This window comes from Podarcis liolepis (genome assembly GCF_965112155.1).
Source record: "Podarcis liolepis genome assembly, chromosome: 2".
In the NCBI taxonomy this organism is placed as follows: domain Eukaryota; kingdom Metazoa; phylum Chordata; class Lepidosauria; order Squamata; family Lacertidae; genus Podarcis; species Podarcis liolepis.
This window is the reverse complement of record NC_139555.1, coordinates 33,497,577-33,516,770: the sequence shown is the minus strand read 5'-3', so window position 1 is coordinate 33,516,770 and position 19,194 is coordinate 33,497,577. Positions and strand designations below refer to the sequence as shown.

Genomic DNA, 19,194 nt, shown 5'->3' with positions numbered 1-19,194 from the left:
TTGATCCTCTAGGCAGCAGTGTGAATTTGGGACCAGTTTACGTGTTCAAGAAGAATCACATAGTAGAGCTGTCTTGGAGCTGCCGCTTCAGAAGGGTAGCCAAGATGTTTTCTCCATGCCACGTTTTTCGTGGCCGGGGAGTTCTTGACATAGAGCTTTCGGTCACATCATGATCCCCACCTCCACCCCCTGGCCGCCAGCTGCATTCTGAAGTGGTACAAACCCAGTGATAAATTTGCAAGAAGATTTTATCAAATGACAGCTTGTCAGCATTCATTTACTGCTGATTGTGTAAAATAGCCATAAAATGAATTCTACCCTGACATGTAACTTTAATCAATTACAAGCAAAATATTTGAATAGCCTATTGACAGCTTCTGCAAAATTAACTGTCCAATTGCCCCATAATAGGCAGTGCAGTCTTTTATACAAGCCTGCACAGAAGCACGTCCTATCCACCCTGGTAAATGATCACAGCCTGAATTAACTCTAAAACAACAACAACAATCTTTTAAAGCCCAGTTATGACACCTGGTTTAAGTTTATAATTCACTGGCCTTTTTCCTCCAAAGTGCCACTGACTTTATTATGAAGTTGTAGCAATGATGTGCTCTGATTTTAAATGCCGCAAAATCAGTCCCTCTCCTGAGACCTTTGATCTGGGGTTTCTTTCCATGATGTGCGGAAGCACTGTTGCAGCCTGCAGCTCTATTTTGTCTTCCCAGAAGAGATGGTTAAATTTACCCACTGGACTGTCTAGCTTCTGCTTAAAGCAGCTGCTTCTGGCTCTGCTTCTGTTTTTGGAAAGCTCCCCTTTGATCTCTGCTTCCTTTTTGCCTGCCTTCATAACTTTTTGAGGTTCAGGTTATTTCAGAGCAAGCATTATGATGATAGGTTGCTGCTAAGTATATAGGGGGAGCGGGGAGACCCAAAAAATCCCTACTAAAGAATCAATTCAAAATCTGAGTAGGGTCAACTGGTCTTAACTGTGGGTCATGTTTTTCGCTGAAAGAGATCTAGATGTTGCCTCAATGGACATTGGGACAAGAAGCGGAGACTGTTCTTTTCAAAGAACAATTCTTTAAAGGATGTTTCTCTCTATATTATATAAAAACCCAGGCTTCAGCACGATGGGCTGAATTGAAAAGGAAGCATCTTTTGTCAGTGTTAAAAGGGTGACATTTTCTTACTTTCATCTTAGCAGTTCATAACAATAAAAATGTCTCTCTCCAAAGCATAGGTGAAGTACAGGTAGATGCAGCTATTTATTGTCAGGACTGAATATGTTGTTCTTCTTGTTGCCTGGGCATGGTTTTTTGTTCATGCTTCCGGGGATAAATAGAAACCTGTCTATTGTTTGGATGAAAGCTAAGCAAAAATGTCCAAATGACCCAAGACTGCAATCCTGTGCACACAGAAGTCCCATTGTTGAAATAAGTGGAATGGATTTCAGGGGGGACCCCATATATTGGATCAGGCTCCATTCCTCCTAAGCATAAAACAGGGCTTGGAAAGTAAGCCCTCTGTGCAACACTCTTCAGTAAACATGGTTGTGATGTGGCTTGGGAGCATCAGGTACTTGAAGCATGTCCATATCATGTTGTTAGTCTCATCTAAAACATCTGCCTGGTGTTCAGATTTAGAGAAATAAGAAGCATCTCCATGAATACTTTATGCTGATCTTATTTATATCAGAGGGCATTCTCAAAGGAAAGGGGCAGGATTCCGTATCAATATTGCATCCTGGCGCATACTTGGGCGAGGAAAAGAAAACATTCTGAAACAAAAAGAATGAATTGAAATGCTTTTTCTATCAGTCAAGATTCTTGGGACTCTTATTTTTAAAGTATCTCAAAGCTTCTATATTGGCGATAGGCATTTAGCTTAATGCTGAGCCTATCATGTACGCATTGTTGTACTCTGAATCGATTGATCTGGTGGCTGAACTAGCTGTTGACCCCTTTGAGTTTTAGCCCCTTCCCTACACATACATAAGACCCAGAGAACGAGTCCAGTATTTGTTGGCTACAGAAGAAGAAATGCAACTCCAAGTGCACCAATGCTGTAAAGGCAGATGGTTTGAACATCAATTCTCTTACAGTTGTGGGAGGTATATTTGTCTGTAAGCCTGGGGAGGCCACAGCTTCAGCACAAGAACAAGGAAGGAGGAAAATAATGTGTATTTTCTTTAATTCTTTATTCTGGTAGCTAGATTGGGCAAGCCTTTGTTCTTATGTAATGTGTGCCCCCGGCACAATAATTGAGGCATCTCATCTGGAGGAAGGAGTGGCTGCAGTTCTGTGGCGGAGAGTACATGCTTTGGACGCTTTGAAAGTCACAGGTTCAGTATTTCCAACTAAGAAGAATAGATAGCAGGTGATGGGGAAGACCTTTCTCTGCCTGAGTCCCCTAGGGAGCTGCTGCCGGCAGAGTAGGCAATGCTGGGCTTAATGGACAAATCGTCTGGGCTGGTATATTCAGTGGTACCTCTGGTTACAAACACTTCGGGTTACAGACTTCTCTAACCAGGAAGTAGTACCTCGGGTTAAGAACTTTACCTCAGGATGACAACAGAAATTGTGCGCTGGTGGCAGTGGGAGGCCCCATTAGCTAAAGTGGTGCCTCAGGTTAAAAATGGTTTCAGGTTAAGAACGGACCTCTGGAACGAATTAAGATTGTAACCAGAGGTACCACTGTATTCACAAATAAGCAGGTGACAGACAAAAGAAAGTACTTTTAAACACAGAAGAACACAGTTAGCCTCTGGAACTCAGGGGCCACTTCACACATTTCACAATTTCTAGGTCTGCAAAGCCACATTCATATGTGATTACAGCATATATGCATTGAGAAGCTGTAGTCTGTTACACACATGTGTGATTATCATAAGTAGTGGGCTATGCATTTTGTACATGGTATGACGTGGCTCATACGATGCCTAAAAATGGATGTAATAAGACCTAGAATAATCACTGTGCTGGTGTCTGTTAGTCACAAAATAAGGAAGTCCAAAAACCACAGTCATGCTGAAAGTATGGAATCACACACTTTGGTTGCATGCAGCAGCGCTAGGAGGCAAAATTCTGATCCCAAGCTTCAATTTGTAAGAGCTGCGTGGCAGGGTTTTAGATGCCAGTAGCAAAGTGGTACAACATTTCCAGTTCCTAGTAGCCAGCATCAATTTTGAGCAGCTAGCTACCTATGATTTTCCCCAGCCCTGCAATAGGAAGGAAAACCCTCTGTTTACCTTGTCTCTCCTCCTTCTTGTGTACTCCCATTGCTAGGTCAGAGTGCTTATTCCTATTTCCTGAGCGCTAAAACCCTCCTAGGAGCTGTTGCACACAAGGGGCAAGAGAGGCCCCTTTATAAGAGGAAGAAGTGCTGCCGATTTTGCCATGGGGGTTGCAGGCCACTTAAAGCAGCTTGATGAGCCTGGTCTGTAAGGTAAAAAGGTAAAGGACCCCTCAACAGTTAAGTCCAGTCAAAGGCGACTCTGGGGTTGCGGCGCTCATCTCGCTTCAGGCTGAGGGAGCCGGTGTTTGTCCACAGACAGCTTTCTGGGTCATGTGGCCAGCATAACTAAACTGCTTCTGGTGGAACAGATCAAAGTGATAGAAGCGAGAGTGCACGAAAACACCGTTTACCTTCCCGCCACAGTGGTACCTATTTATCTACTTGCACTGGTGTGCTTTCAAACTGCTAGGTTGGCAGGAGCTGGGACAGAGCAATAGGAGCTCACTCCGTAATGTGGATTCAAACCGTCAGCCTTCCAATCGGAAAGCCCAAGAGGCTCAGTGGTTTAGACCACAGCACTACCCGTGTCCCTTGCCTGGTCTGTGCCGTAGGTTCACCATCCCAGCCCCTAGACTATGTCATCTGTCGGCGACCTCAGGGTCCTGCTCCAGAACCAGCCTGGCTTATTTCCACCCTCCTTTGCCTATCCCCAGTCTCTACTAATGTATTTCTGTTCTGGGTACCAGTTGCATCTCTTTATTTTCTTCCACAGGCTGCATCATTTTTTTAAAAAACAACAACCCAGTTGTTGTTTTTTAAAAAAATCACAGTGGATCTTAATCTCCTGCTGTTTTGGTTGTATTTGGGTATGTTCCGCTTTTGCCCCAAAACTCATGAAGAGTATCTCTGGCTTTCTCCACTGTCTCTGGATGGGAGCTGTAGTCAAACAAACATCTAAAGGGTGCCGTATTGGTTACCACTTCGTTAGAAGGTAGCTGACCGATTAAGCTCTACATGCATGTTTGGTACTCTGTAACAAACCTATTTTGATGTTGAGTGGTCAAATCCACAATAAAGTAATCCCAAAGACCTGTGAAAATTTGGGCTGTGACTTGCAGCGATGCAGGCAGTGTGGCAGAGTACCACCTGGATGCAGAAGATAGCCTGTTTTGTATATCTCCTGGAAGTACGGGATGTCTTGAAAGCTCCCGTGATAATCTGTTGGTTTTACCAGCAAGCGCAAATGGTGGAGATGAAGCAATATGGCGACGAGAGTCTGGAAATATAAGAGCGCCTGTCCCGACGAGCAGCGGGGAATCCATGCAAGCAGAGACTTTGCCAAAAAGTTCTGTGTTAAACAGAAGTTGGGAGTAATTTATTTTCTTTCCTCCGTGGGTTGAACAGAAGGGATTGCTCTGGCACCATGCAGCAATTAGGAGCCACTGAGTTCATTAACTGGCAGCTGAAGGAAGGAGAGGGAGAGGAGGGATGCCTTCTCACCTGTCACAGGCTAGATTAAGAGCTCCTTCTGGGAGAGATGGATCTGCCAGCAACAGCCACCAGTTAGGAGGCCTGTTCTTAATGCTCAGCCGTGCACATTGTGGAAGGGGGGAGCAGCAGACAGGTGTTCTGGCAGTCTGTCTTGCCTTTCTTGTCTCGTCACTCTCTCTTTCTCTTCCAGGATGTGCGAGGTGAGGAAAACGTATTTGTCTCTAGGGGTGTCTTCATTTGGAAGTACGATGCAGTGGGCTTGACTGTGAGAGGGCAATGTGCTGGAAAGGAGCAGGGACACTTGCCTCAGTGCTGCCGGGAGTTCAGCTCTTTGAGTAAACAAAACCCCTTTGCTCCAGAGAGGGCAGGCAGGCAGGGAGAAAATATCCTGGGCTGCAGACTTCTGAAGCATGTGTTCCTCCGAAGATTGAAGGCGAGCACCATCCTTTCCAAAAGGATGCAAGCATTTCCTTCCTCACGGAGGTGCCTGGCTGCCCCTGGCAGGATGTTTGTATCTGAGTAGAGAGCAAAACTTCAGTTGTTTGCCAGCCTCCCTCCTCGGCTCTCACCTTCATAGTGGAGAAAACAGATTTATAAGTCCCTGAACAGATGGCTTTGCCTGGTGACTAATGAGCTGTTATCTCTGCCCGTTCTGGCCTCTCTCTCTCTCTCTCTAGGATGCATGCTTGAAGAGGAAACCAGGGGAAGTTGTGGTATTTTTCTTTCTCTAAAAGGACTTTGCTTGTGTTTAGTCTGTTCCAAACAAAAAACCAGAACTGCTGGTAAAAAAGCATGGCAGAAGTTGGCTGATTGGGTTGATTGCTAAGCAGCAAGGCATATGTAGAAATCAGAAAAGCTAGTTAGTGTGAAAGCCCAGAGTCCAGGATGGTCAGCATCCTATTATAATTTCTTAATAGACCAACATTACTGTTTCTGCAGTACATTCATCTAGGGGTGATTCCAGAATTACAGCTGCTTTGGAGGTCCCCAAAAAGGTCAGACTTTCTGTAATAAGTAAAGGATGGGAATCCACTGGAGAGTGTGGGGTATTGCTTGCTTTGACACAATGTCAAAATGAAAACAAATTTCAATAGGGACAGATGTAATGTTCTGCACTTAGGAAGGAAGAATCAGCTGCACAAATATAGGATGGGGGACACCTGGCTTACTAGCAGCACGTGCGAAAAGGATCTAGGGGTCTTGGTGGACCACAAGCTTAACATGAGTCAACGGTGTGATGCAGCAGCAAAAATGCAAAGCTAGTGCTATTCTAGGCTGCATCAACAGAAGGATGGTGTCCAGAACAAGGGAAGTAATTGTACCACTCAATTTTGCCTTGGTCAGACCACACTTGGAATACTGTGTCCAGTTCTGGGTTCTACAATTTAAGAAGGATGTTGACAAGTTGGAACGTGTGCAGAGGAGGGCAACCAAGATGATCAAGGGTCTGGAAACTAAGCCTTATGAGGAGTGCTTGAAGGAGCTGGGTATGTTTAGCCTGGAAAAGAGGAAACTGAGAGGAGATATGATAGCCATATTCAAATATCTTAAGGCCTGTCACATGGAAGAGGGATGCTTGTCACGTGCTTGTTTTCTCCTGCTCTTGAGGGTAGGACTCTTGAGACAATGGCTTCAAGGTAGAAGAAAGGAGATTCTGACTAATCATTCGAAAAAACTTTCTGACAGTAAGAGCTGTTCAGCAGTAGACTCTCGCAAGAGGTGGTGGACTCTCCTTCCTGGGAGGTTTTTAAGCAGAGGTTGGATGGCCATCAGTCATTGATGCTTTAGCTGAGATTCCTGCATTGCAGAGGGTTGTACTAGATGCTCCTTGGGTACCTTCCATCTCTCCCCTCCCCTCTCTCTCTCTCTCGAAATCAGGCTGAATTCTCAATAAACATGTCACCCTAAATTGGTTGATTTTCTCCCAGCCTTTCATTCCCTGGGCTCCATTGGGGGGTGCATTTCAGGATCTGTGAGTTTTAAGACCACCCCAACCATCTGGTTATTGAGAGGGTATTCCTTTAGGGGCCCCATTTCCTTGCCCTCCAATACAGATTGGCCACCTGCGGAACTAAGTACCACAGCTAGGCCTTAGCAGTAGGACTCCCTCCCTTATAAAGCTCTCCCTGTTAGCAGCTATCGAGAAATTGAGGGTTGTGTAGCAACCTAAGAGTCCTGACCCTTGGTCCACTGTGCCTCCCTTGGCTACAGGATTACAGTGTGTGCTACACAAACAGGGAAGCGAAACCAGCTCAATATCTTACCACCTTGACTTCAAGTAGTCATTTAGAGGTAAGCGGGATGAATTCAGCCATCCCACATGTGTCCAAAGTGCAGTCTTTAAGAGCACTGTCTGCCATCCTAACCAGTTATTCAGTGTAACATTAACTAAGGTTATGGGAAATAATTGTATTCATTCCCTGGTCCTGCTGATGATTCACATCTAAAATGACACTGCTTCTGAAGCTGTGTTCATGTGAACCGACTTGCCTGAGGGTTTATTCCAGTTTAGCATCCTTGCTTTTGCAAGTGTTTGCATCGCTTCAGAGTGGGGAGGGTGTATTTCATGCGAGAGCAGTTGCTGGAGAAGTCATGTTTGGTTTTAAAGAGACTTGACACATTCAAGTAATGCGCTCTGATTTTTACACATGAATGTTGTGTACGTAGCGCTTGGAAGTACTTCAGAGTTGACCCTTTGATGATAGTCCTAGAGATTGCCTCCCCCAGATTTCACTTTAAGCATTTTGTCTTTGTATGGTCGTGGAACACCTCCAAGCAGAGCACAACGTGTGGGTCACTCTGCAGTAAGAAACCATGGGGAAATAACACATGGGGCACTTGAGTTAAACTGGAGCACTGGGGTGGCAGATGGGCAGAAGAAATTCGGAGAAGGAAATCAACATGTACAAAATGAGCAACCTCTTTAGATATGCATTTGGGAGAGTTAAAAAAAAGTATGAAATGAGTCACAAATCCATTGTCAATTGAAATCAAAGCAGACATAGACAATGCATGGAGGTGGTGATCCATACATGGCAGTTAGTTGATAATTGTAAAGAGATGCAGCACCACACTAGTGTTGTAAATAAAAATATGCCCTTTTCCCTTATGGGGTATCCAAGAGCCCATATAGAGTCCTTACATAGGTTCCCTATTGGTAGGAGAAAATAACAGAGGCCAACCAGAGAATATTGAGAAGCAAAGCAGCTAGTAAGCTTGATCTTTATTAATCTGTTGCAACAGGGTACTCCCCTCACACGCAGGAGAGGAAGAGGACCCACAAAAATGCTGTGCAATGGCTTATAAAGACTTTTGAAATTCCCATCCTCTAGACCAAGACCACCCCCAGAAACATTATGCATACATCACAGAAGGGGTGTAACCTAAGACCACCCCTCAGATACATCCCACCTACATCACAGAAATTTAAATATTGTTTTTCTCCTGTTGTTGTTTATCTCCTGTCTAGCAGGTTACTTGATTGGTTTTCCTGGGGAGCCTGGCCATTCTTTTGTAGTGGTAAAATACCGTACTTATTTCCTGGGCCAGGTCACAGGCTCACACCTTATTCAAACAGACATATCCTTGAGACAGGATTTGTGAGGAAAGAGACAATGGGGAGGCTTTTCCAGGTTAACCTTGCAGAGAAAGGATTTGGTCAGTTTAGGAATCAAAATGGTTCCAGGTTGGTCTTCCTGTGTTGATCTATGTATGTGCAGTTATGAACATTACCATATACCTAAGACCATAAAATTCCTATCATACTAGACCTAGTGGTTTGGGAAAGGAAGAGGTATTTGATCACTCCTTGCTTGTTCTAATCAGTGGTTTTCTCAGTACTGAAACAGCCAGCCCTGGGCAATGCAGAGAGACAGGAAGTTGGCCCAAATGGCAGAGAAGTTTTTACTTTCTAATGCAGGGATGGGGACCTTTGGCCCTCCAGATGTTTCTGGGCTGCAACTCCCATAATTTCTGATGACTGGCCACCTGGCTGGGAGTCAGGAGTCCATCCAACAACATCTGACAAGCAACAGGTTTACTCATCCTTAGTCAAGGGTCATGTGCAGCCATGCTGCTATGACATATACATGAAAATTGACAAACAGAGGGGGACCAATAATGGAGAGCATCTGACTTGTTTTGCTGGCTACCGTGGTAATTTCCCCGGGACTCTCCTTAGCTCCCACAGCCAGGCTTCACCTGCATCAAAAAATAGCCCCTTTCCCTCTCTCATACTTCGCTTCTGCAAGGATGATCACTTAATAGAAGCTATTTAGTTTCAATCAGGTTCAACTGACTTATTGTGATGAGGAAATCTCTCACCCCCCTTTTTGGGGGATAATTCTGCAACCCAAGTTATAAATTCAGAACTGATCGCAAGGTCACTTCAAAGGCATGCTAAATCAATCATCTCTTAGGAGATAGCAAATTGTGTGTGAGAGATAGAGTCACACTCATTGTCCCTGCAGTCACAATGCACTTCTTTCCAGATGGGTAAGTGTGTGGAAAAGTGACTGTTTTAAGAAACATACACCATCTTCATGGCTGGTAGGTCCCCTTTCATACTTCTCTGTGTCATTAGCAGTTAAATGCCACCTGGAAAGCAGAGCTTCAAAACTCCCACCCCCCTTCCCTACTCTCTTGTTGTCCCCTGACCACCTGCTTTGTATAACATCTTGCCTGACGGAAGACTTTGCCACTACTTTGTGACGGTCCTCACAAAGGCACTGCCCTAAAACGAACGTTGGGAGTTCTTTCTTAGGAGCTAGCATGACCACCCCTGCTTTGTCTAGAAAGTGAGGAACTTATCGTGGAGAAGGTGGGCATCAGGTGGGCATCAGAAAGTAAATGCTGGGGTAAATGCTGTCTGCTATGACTCTGGTCTGGTTGTTAATTATTTACGGCAGGAGTGGGGAAACTGGTCCTCTAGATCAGGGGTGAGGAACCTGTGGCTCTCCGGAAGCTGCTGAATTACAACTCCCATCATCCCAGGCCATTGACTGTGCTTGCTGGGGCTGATAAGAGTCATAGTTCTGCAACATCCGATGTGCCAAAGGTCCTCACTCCTCCTCTTGATAGTGTTGGACATAGTAGCTATTGTGGTAGTAATAATAATAATAGTAATTTATTTATACCCCACCCATCTGGCTGGGTTTTCCCAGCTACTCTGGGCGGCTTCCAACAAAATATTACAATACAATAATTCATCAAACATTAGAAGCTTCCCTAAACAGGGCTGCCTTCAGATGTCTTCTAAAAGTCTGGTAATTGTTTTTCTCTTTGACATCTGGTGGGAAGGCGTTCCACAGGTCAGGTGCCACTACCGAGAAGGCCCTCTGCCTGGTTCCCTGTAACTTGGCTTCTCACAGCGAGGGAACCACCAGAAGGCCCTCAGCGCTGGACCTCAGTGTCCGGGCAGAATGATGGAGGTGGAGACGCTCCTTGAGGTATACTGGACCTAGGCCGTTTAGGTTTTTAAAGGTCAGCACCAACACTTTGAATTGTGCCTGGAAACATACTGGGAGCCAATGTAGGTCTTTCAAGACCGGTGTTATGTGCTCTCGGAGACCAGGGGTGGCGGCAGTGCCTGCCCAGGGGACTGCTAAGGAGAGGGGAGAGGAGGTTAACACTCCACAAGGGAGGGTGTTTGAAAAGGAGTGAGATGCTGCCAGCTCTGCAAGCAAGGGGTGATGTAACTGGGTTCCTGAGCTCCACAGGGGTGCCACAGAAAGGACGTAGTTGGTCAAGGAAGCCATTGACTCAAAAAGGTTGAAAACTCTGGACTAGATGATCCTGTCTACTTGGCAGTTCTGTTATTCTATCTAGCTGCTCAGCTTGAAAAGAAGAGGGTTCTGGTTGAACGTAGAGTGTGGTCATAATAGACCTTTCACTCAGGGTCCTTTCATATTATTATTATTATTATTATTATTATTATTATTATTATTATTATTATTAATACCCCACCCATCTGGCTGGGCTTCCCCAGCCACTTTGGGCAGCTTCCAACAAAACGTTAAAATACAGTAATGCATCAAACATTAAAAGCTTCCCTAAACATCCTAGAGATTTTTCCGATGGAAATTCTCTCATCCTTTTGGGAGAAACGCCTAACAAATGCCTGCGGGAGGAAATTTCAGTCAAAGCTCCCTGTGTGAAGGAGGATGCTCCTACTCCTTCAGGTGAGGAGGGGTTTTGTTTTGTTTTTGTCAGAGATAGCTCAGCTTGGCATGTTAGAATCTACCAAGGTATTGCTAAACCAGTCAGACAGCTCTGCTGTCTCTTAAATTACTTTTACAAGCCTGCGCCTGCGAACCAACATGGGCATCTGGGTGGGGATTGGGGGGAGAACAGCACAGCTTCTCAGTGCCTCAATGTGTCTGGAAGCTGGATGTGGGTGAGCCAATTAAACCGTTGAGTTCAGACATGAGGAAGACGGCATACTGAGCATTCTTTCTTTAAAGCAAGAGAAGCAGCCTTGACTAGCCCCATCCAGCTTGGGTGCTTTGCAAGCTGTGCAAACATAATGCAGAAGGGGGGTGGGAGGAGGAGGAACTTTGTGGGGAGGGCAAGTCACCTTTGTCCCTCTTGTCCTGAATGCATTTGCTGCCCCATGTCTCATACGCCGAAAGGAGCAGGGTGCCTTTCTGCAGATCCACTTACAAGTTCTGCTGGGTACAGTCCACTTCACTTCTGAGAAGTTTGCCTTGTTGTGGAAAAGAACGCAATTTGTTCTTGTTTAGGGAAGAAGAAAAAGAAAAGAAACACAACTAAAGAAAGAAGAAGCTTGCTCTCATAATGGAAAGGGAAAAAGGCATACCTGCCAGAGAAAAAAATGGATTGAGGAACAATAGAAATGTTCTTGAAATGGATGGTTGTTACGGTGGGGGAGCAAACAGTTATATTTATATAGGTATATTCTTTTTTAAAGGACTAATGTGGTTTTGTGGATAAGCACCTGTATTTTAACCCACAACGAAAGCAGATTAAAACAACAACAACCATAGGGAAGGAGGACTGGAAGGGGGGGGATTGTTTTTGCCTGCTAATAGTTATCTAAAATCAGCTAAGCTTAATCATTCTGTCTGAGCTCAGCTGCTGAGTGCCAATAGGACCGTAGCCAGAATTATGGAGCCAAGAAAAAACAAGAGGGGAGGAATAGCACGCTCTGGGGCACTCCCAAGGTTTGCAGAAGTAGGAAAATGTTTAGGAAGAGAGAGAGAGAGAGCTCATGGGGTCAAAAAATGGCGGTAGTGTGGACTGAGCATGCTCAGTGTCCACAGAATGCTGAGAGCTTGTTGGGGAGGGAGGAAAACTGGGGGAGGCAGAATGGAATGGAGTGAAGAATCCCAACCAATGAAAAGCTGTAGAACAGAGATGGCGGATTTGTGCTCTCCCAAGTTGGACTCCCAAGTCCTATCAACTCAACCAGCACGATCAGCGATCAGTAGCAATGGGACTAGTAGTTCCAACAACATCTGGTCACAGGTTCCTATGCAGTCCAATGTCCATTTATACGGGTTTAAGTCCTGTTAAACTTGGTGGGTCTTCCTTTGGAGTAAAACGTGTAGGATGGCAGAGGAGGTAGATTTTTCTTTGGAATTGTAAATGTATGCCTCTTGCAAGATTCTGTGAATCTAATATTTCTCTTGACACATGAACATAGAGAAATACGTGTTTTTTTATTTATTTTTGCTCTTACACCTCGCCTTTCTTTCAAGGACACCAAGGTAGTGTATATGGTTCTCCCACCTCCCACCCCATCCCTGGTCTTTTTATCCTTGCAGCAACCCTGTGAGGCAGGTTCAGCTGGGGGAAAGAGTAACAGGTAAATCCATCTAGCTTCATAGCTGAGTGGTGATCTGAATCCAGGTTTCCCTAGCTCTACTCTGACATTCCACTGCACCGGCCGTCTTTGTTACTATCTGTGTAACTATCACCCGCATCTGCACTGTACATTTTAAGCAGTATTATACCGCTTTGAAACAGTCATGGCTTCTCCCAAAGAATCCCAGGAACTGGGAATTTGCCATAAAAAAGGTAAAGGGACCCCTGACCATTAGGTCCAGTCGTGGCCGACTCTGGCTTTGCGGCGCTCATCTTGCTTTATTGGCCAAGGGAGCCAGCGTACAGCTTCGGGGTCTGGCGAACCAGAGCAGCGCACAGAAACGCCGTTTACCTTCCCGCCGGAGTGGTACCTATTTATCTACTTGCACTTTGACGTGCTTTCGAAATGCTAGGTTGGCAGGAGCAGGGACCGAGCAACGGGAGCTTACCCCGTTGCTCGGATTCGAACCGCCGACCTTCTGATCAGCAAGTCCTAGGCTCTGTGGGTTTAACCCACAGCGCCACCCGCGTCCCACTGGGGAATTCGCCTTACACAGCTACAATTCCCAGAGTTCCCTGGGAAGATGAATTGATGCATGTATGTACTCTTGTACATTACTTAAAAAGCTCATCTCCTTTAGAAAAATGGAAAGGGTGCTGATAACTTTCATTTTGAACGCTGCAAAGTAGCTTGGAGATGAACCTTGAAGTTAATTCTTCTTTTCCTCTTTTATTTTTATTCTGTGTGTGTGTGTGATTGAAACTGGAGAAGGGACGGCAGAAGAAGGCACAGCTGCTTCAGAACGGGGAAGGGTCCAAGGATTTGGACAGCTCGGCAGGCCGCAGGGGCAGCTTGAGCCGGAAGCATGGGCGATGGAAGAGCCGTCCGGACAACCCTGGAGTCCTAGTGGCCAAAGTGGTGAGAGCGGTTACGGGGAAGCACAAACCCGGGCGCCGGTTCCCCGTCTACTTGGACTCCTCGAGCCAAAGGAACCTGACGGAGCTCAGAGGGGATGCCCAGCTAGCCGTCTTCCAGCACGGGGACACGGGCAGCGTGGAAGGGGCGCCCCAGCCCACAGAGAACAACTTCACTCCCAAGTGTGAGATTGCCGGCAAGGACGCCTTGTCTGCGTTAGCCAGAGCCAGCAGCAAACAGTGCCAGCAGGAGATAGCCAACGTGGTGTGCCTGCACCAAGCCGGGAACCTTATGCCGCGCTCCGTACCGCGGCAGTGCCAGCTTTCAGGTGAGACCTGAATTCACCTTTGCAGCACAGTTTCCGTTTTGCAGAGAGGATGCTTCTTTGGTGCTATGTGGTTCTCTTGTCTCAGGATAGAGACATTTACCCTCTGCAGGCACCAACACAGTCGCTGAGCAGACCATTGCCCCATAGATACGATGGAAGCAGCCTCCCACTGAGTGAGAGCATGGGTCTGTACACTTTGACTAGCAGCGGAACAAACCACAGGTCTTTCCCAACCTAGATGCTTTGAATCCTTTTTAGCTGGAGACAACTTGAGGCCTCCTGTGTGCAAATCAGCTGTCTTGCCACTGCACTACGGCCAAAGAGAGAAGTTGACAATCCCCTTAATTAAATGGGGCATGGGCCATGTAATTTGGGAAGGGCTGTACTAGCTGAGGAGTGGAGCATCTGCTTTGCATTCAGAAGGTCCCAGGTTCGATCCCTGGCTGGTTTTTACCCAGACTTAGGTCTGATTTGCACACAGAAAAAGATGGTTGTGCCCCCCCCCTTTTTTTTTTTGCCTTCCTCTGTGCTGGATTGCATATTTATTTCTGATATGTTGCAGCTGCTAGTTGGATGACAGTATAAATGTGCTACTTTAGGTTATTCTTCCACCCTGTGTTTCTGAGATCAGGGTAGGAATGCAGCTTTTCTTCTGACCTCAAGGTCATTTGGCCTCAGGAGCTTGTGCACTAGCTCCTCTTCACTCCCCCTTCCTGCTCAGATAACCTTGAGTCCATCTGCAACCCCTTCTGATCTCTGCAGGGAAAGTCAGCCCCATTATCCAGTGGGATGAAAGCCGAATGCTCCATGCGTCTGTGAGCAAGCCAGTTCGGATTGCCTACATGCTGGTCGTTCACGGGCGAGCCATCCGTCAGCTGAAGCGCTTCATCAAGGCTGTGTATCACCAGCAACATTTCTTCTACATCCATGTGGATAAGGTAAAGCAGGTGGCCTCCTGGCCTGTGCTAATACAGCTTGGCACTAAGAGGAGAGAGGGAGGCGGGAGGAATGGGACCAACCAAGAGTCCACAGGTCTCCCTGCTAGGTCGCCTGGAGCAATTGTGTCTTGCCCTCTGCACAACACTCCCTGCTGAACAGCCCAGAGACTGCCACCCTTTCCCCTGAGTTCTCTCTGGGCACTGTGAAAGATTCTCTCCCTTGTCTTATCTCTGGCTTTACTGATAGGGAGACGTGTCACTCCTGCCTTCATTGAAGCCTGTTGCAAAAAAAAGAAGGGGGTATTTATGTACGCCACTAATGCGGCCTGTGTTTTGTTAGCCCCAAAATGGAAAAGGAGTGAGGTCCCAACTAAAGAAGAATGGCAACTTAAGCAGATGGAATATGTGCAGCTTGCAGACTTAACATATAGAATAAGAGAACAAGAAGAACATACGTTTAGAGAAGATTGAAAAATGGTTCATTGAATGTATGGGGGGAGATTGTGTACACTTGAAAACATTGGCAGCATTAAGATAAATTCAACAGTGTAAATAAGTTTTGATGGATGTAATAATGGAATACTGAATGTTTTGGTTTATGTAAAATATGCAGGGACTTATGATATGCAAAATGAACCATGGAAAGAGAAGAAGGGAAGTCATTGATATTTTAAGGATGTTTAAATGAGTATTCTAAATTGTAAAACAGAAAATTTAAATTTATATGTGTGTGTGTGTGTTGATAGATAGATAGATAGATAGATAGATAGATAGATAGATAGATAGATAGTCCATTGCAAGATCCCTTCCCTTAGGTCCCCTGGCACAAACAAAGGGAAATGTTAGAGGTGTGTGCAATCATAAAGGAGCAGAAATCTTGCAAATGAAAGCAGACACCGTCACGTTTCTTCCAAGGTCCTCCCAGAATAGCAAGGTGCACTACTACACATTTTTCAAAGAGCTCCTTCTAGGAAGGAAGGAATGGACCAAATGAAGCAACGCTCCTCCCCCTGGGACTCAAACTTGGTTCTGTCCCCTTTCAGCGCTCCACCTACCTGCACCGCGAAGTGGTGGAGTTGGCCCAGCACTATCCCAACATCCGGGTCACCCCTTGGCGCATGGTCACTATCTGGGGTGGCGCCAGCTTGCTGAAGATGTACCTGCGCAGCATGAAAGACTTGCTGGAGATGGCAGACTGGGCCTGGGACTACTTCATCAACTTGAGTGCCACAGACTACCCTACCAGGTTCGTTGTGGGGAGAGCGGGCGTGGGAGGAAGCAGAACAGGGAATTACCTGCAAGCTCAGCTGAGGCTTTGACTACTCAAACACCATGGCTTAGAGTTAGAGGCTCCTCACCTTCTATAGCCTCACCTGAGCAGTTGGTGGGAGAGAGTTTGCATGTTGGAAAATGGGAAAGAAGGCAAGCAGGATGCCACATCTTGAGGGAGGCAGGACAAGGCAAACACCCTTTTAATAAATTAGGGAGACTGAGTGAAGGAGACCCAATAATGGGAATAGAGTAGGGTTTGGCTAGGATGCAGGGCAATTAACCCAGATTTTCAGATCTTGGCTGCTTCTGAAGTTTTCTGAAACGGAATTGCTTCTCTGAGTGCTGGAGGCGTGAATTGTTGTGTTTGTGCAGAACAACTGTTGACTTTAAATGAGGCATTGAGAACAGTGGAACTGCCACACTATACAGGGCCAGGAATATAGGGAGCTGCCTTGTACAGTGGTACCTCTGGTTGCATGCGGGATCCGGTCCGGAGCTCTGATCGGATCTTGAGGTGTGCGTATCTGGAGGTGCCACTTCTGTGCATTTGCACGGTGCAGTTTAGCGCTTCTGCACATGTACATGGTGCGTAAAGCGCTTCTGTGCATGTGTGCGTGGTGAAACCCAGAAAAATACTTCCAGGTTTGCGACATATGTATCCCAAAGGATACGTAACCGGAGGTGAACGTAAGTAGAGGTACCACTGTACTGACTATTGGTCCATTTAGTTCAGTATTACCTACATCTACTGGCAACGGCTCCCCAGGATTTTAGATGGGATCTCTACCTGCCTTGCCTGGAGATTCTAAGGATTGAACCTGAGACCTTCTGGTCCAGGGTCCCTCAGCTGCAGCACCTAGCCTGTCTGGAAACAGTTTGTACCAGATTAAGAGGGAATATACGTGGAGCGAAAAAATAAAAATTGGTGTAGCACTCCCTGCTATCATTTTTATACCAAGCGTTTGTTACTTGGCACATCTGGGTCTCGTGGGTTTGAGGCAGCAGCCCTTGCAAACTTGTTAGGATTAACTTCTGCAACAAACTTGCGGGAAAGTGCTCCCCTTTGCAGCTCTTTTTATGATGGAGGAGAGAGAGTCCGTTAGTTCTTTTAACAATTCCGAATGTTATTTCCCCTATACTTGGTTTAGACAGTGGCTGACCACAAATAATAACTCGGTTTTTTGCTTTTGCATTAGGCCACATTGGAGTTTCTGCTCTTCAAAGAATACCTTGAGAGCTTAAAAGCTGCCACTATTTTTATCCATTAACAAAGAGCCTGACAAGTCTCAAACTGCCTTCATCCTTTACTCTTAATCATTGCACCACTGAAGTGTGTGGGCTTCACCAGTTAGTTCTTTCCTCTTTTGCCCAGGCAGATTCATATTACTAGACAAAGGCTTTCCAAAATACACTGGATGGCTTCATCACTAAAACATAACCGTTGCATTCTCTGTTCCTGCAGAAGCTGCGTCGTATTTCCTGTCCTGCTGTTCTCTTTTTGAAAATTCATGTACATCGTAGAATTATAGAGTTGAAAGGGACCCCAAGGGGGGGTGGGATGAGTGCAGGACTTTCTCCATGAGGGGAACTTGGTAAAACAGGGATTTCGATAATGTGGGAAGAAGCCAGACATATATTGTTGTGTGCAGTCTCTCTTCAGACAGATTCAGATAGGTTGGGGCAGCACTTGCCTCCATGATTTCCCCTCTCCACTTCATCGTACTATAATTGACCTATCTGAAAAGCCCTCTAGTCTTGCCACTGAACCCCTGCTTTGGTTGTTTTAATTCTTCCTTTGAATTGCTGCCATCTGCAGGACCAACGAGGAGCTGGTGACATTCCTGTCGAAACACCGAGACAAGAATTTCCTGAAGTCTCATGGCCGAGATAATGCCAGGTAATTCCCTCGATTGAGAGACAGCATGGGGAGGAGGTTAAAAATGAACCATGAACTGGGTAGAGGTGGTGGTGAGAGTGGGGGTTTGCCCAAAGGTTTGGAAAAGTTAAAGGAATCTTTATTGGGCCTTCTGCTGGAACAAAACTGTGCGTTCACCATGTTCCTGATCGCTGTCCTCCCACTGCTCCTATCACAACTCTAGCTGCAACCCAAAACAACAGAAATCCATTACAGTGCAAAGGTTGTAGATAAGATGTTTCTGCTGTAAGTGAATAATCTGAAAACTTCTCATAGTCTTCTCAGTTTATCTTTGTGTGGTTTTTTTTGGCAACTCTGCTGCCAGTTTCATTTGCTGCTGCCTGACTGCTGCCTAAGAGGCTCCTCCTATACCTTGAAGGGAAAGTGTTGGCAGAATCATGGCAGCTATAGAAGCCTCTTTCCTGAACAGGAGTGACTGTTCTGCAACTTTCCGGCTGTTGAACTCCAGCTCCCATCAGTCCCAGCCAGCATTATTATTGTTGTTGTTACTCGTTTAATTTCTATACCGCTGTATATTTTTAAAGAAAAAGCCTCAAAGCGGCTTGCAACACATTAAAACAGCAAATAAAACAATCCAGAAGAAAACATTGCTGAAGAAAGTCAAATACAGTCATTCCTCGGAAGTTGAACAGAATCCATCCCGGAAGTCTGTTTGACTTCCAAAACGTTCGGAAACCAAAGCGCGTTTTCGGATTTGCTGCATGAAGCTCCTGCAGCCAATTAGAAGCCCCGTTGGACGTTCGGCTTCCAAAAATAGTTCGCAAACCGGAACACGCACTTCCGGGTTGGCGGCATTCAGGAGCCAAAACGCCCAAGAACTAAGCTGTTCGAAAACCAAGGTACGGCTGTATAAAGTATACATTCCAAGCAATGTATTTTAACAGGAAACTACATTACTGTAGTAAAAGATTTCAGAATAAAACATGGCAAAGAAAGTCAACTACAGAATGCGCATTTAATGCAGCAAAGTAAACAACTACAAAATCTTAAAACATTTCCAAAGAAAGCTTTACTAAAAGAAGTCAGATATTAAAATGCGCATTAAAAACAGCATAACTGAGAATGGAATAAAATATAAGCATAGGGCATATCTGCTGCCGTTGCTGCTAGTCCTGCCAATGGCGGTTCATGGTGGGTGGAAGCTCAGGCTCAGTGGCTTGTGTTTGCACTAAGAGGTAGGCCAGAGCTTGAGCAAGGGTCAAGGGAGGCTGGAGTTGTAGTCCCAGGAACCAAGTTCCCCACCAATGATCTAGTA

General features: G+C 45.8%; 1 protein-coding gene across 4 annotated transcripts in view; it reads left to right on the top strand.

The window, feature by feature from the left end:
• Window positions 1-19,194, top strand: part of XYLT2 (xylosyltransferase 2) — a 35,747-nt gene that overhangs the window by 3,655 nt on the left and 12,898 nt on the right. For 2 of the 4 annotated variants that reach the window (XM_083487126.1, XM_083487127.1), the window contains exons 2-5: window positions 13,319-13,793; window positions 14,556-14,731; window positions 15,775-15,977; window positions 17,820-17,900. In XM_083487126.1, coding sequence (XP_083343252.1) covers window positions 13,319-13,793; window positions 14,556-14,731; window positions 15,775-15,977; window positions 17,820-17,900 — 935 coding nt within the window. The remainder of the gene's footprint in view (window positions 1-13,318; window positions 13,794-14,555; window positions 14,732-15,774; window positions 15,978-17,819; window positions 17,901-19,194) is intronic. The other 2 variants (XM_083487128.1, XM_083487125.1) reach the window with 1 other exon arrangement.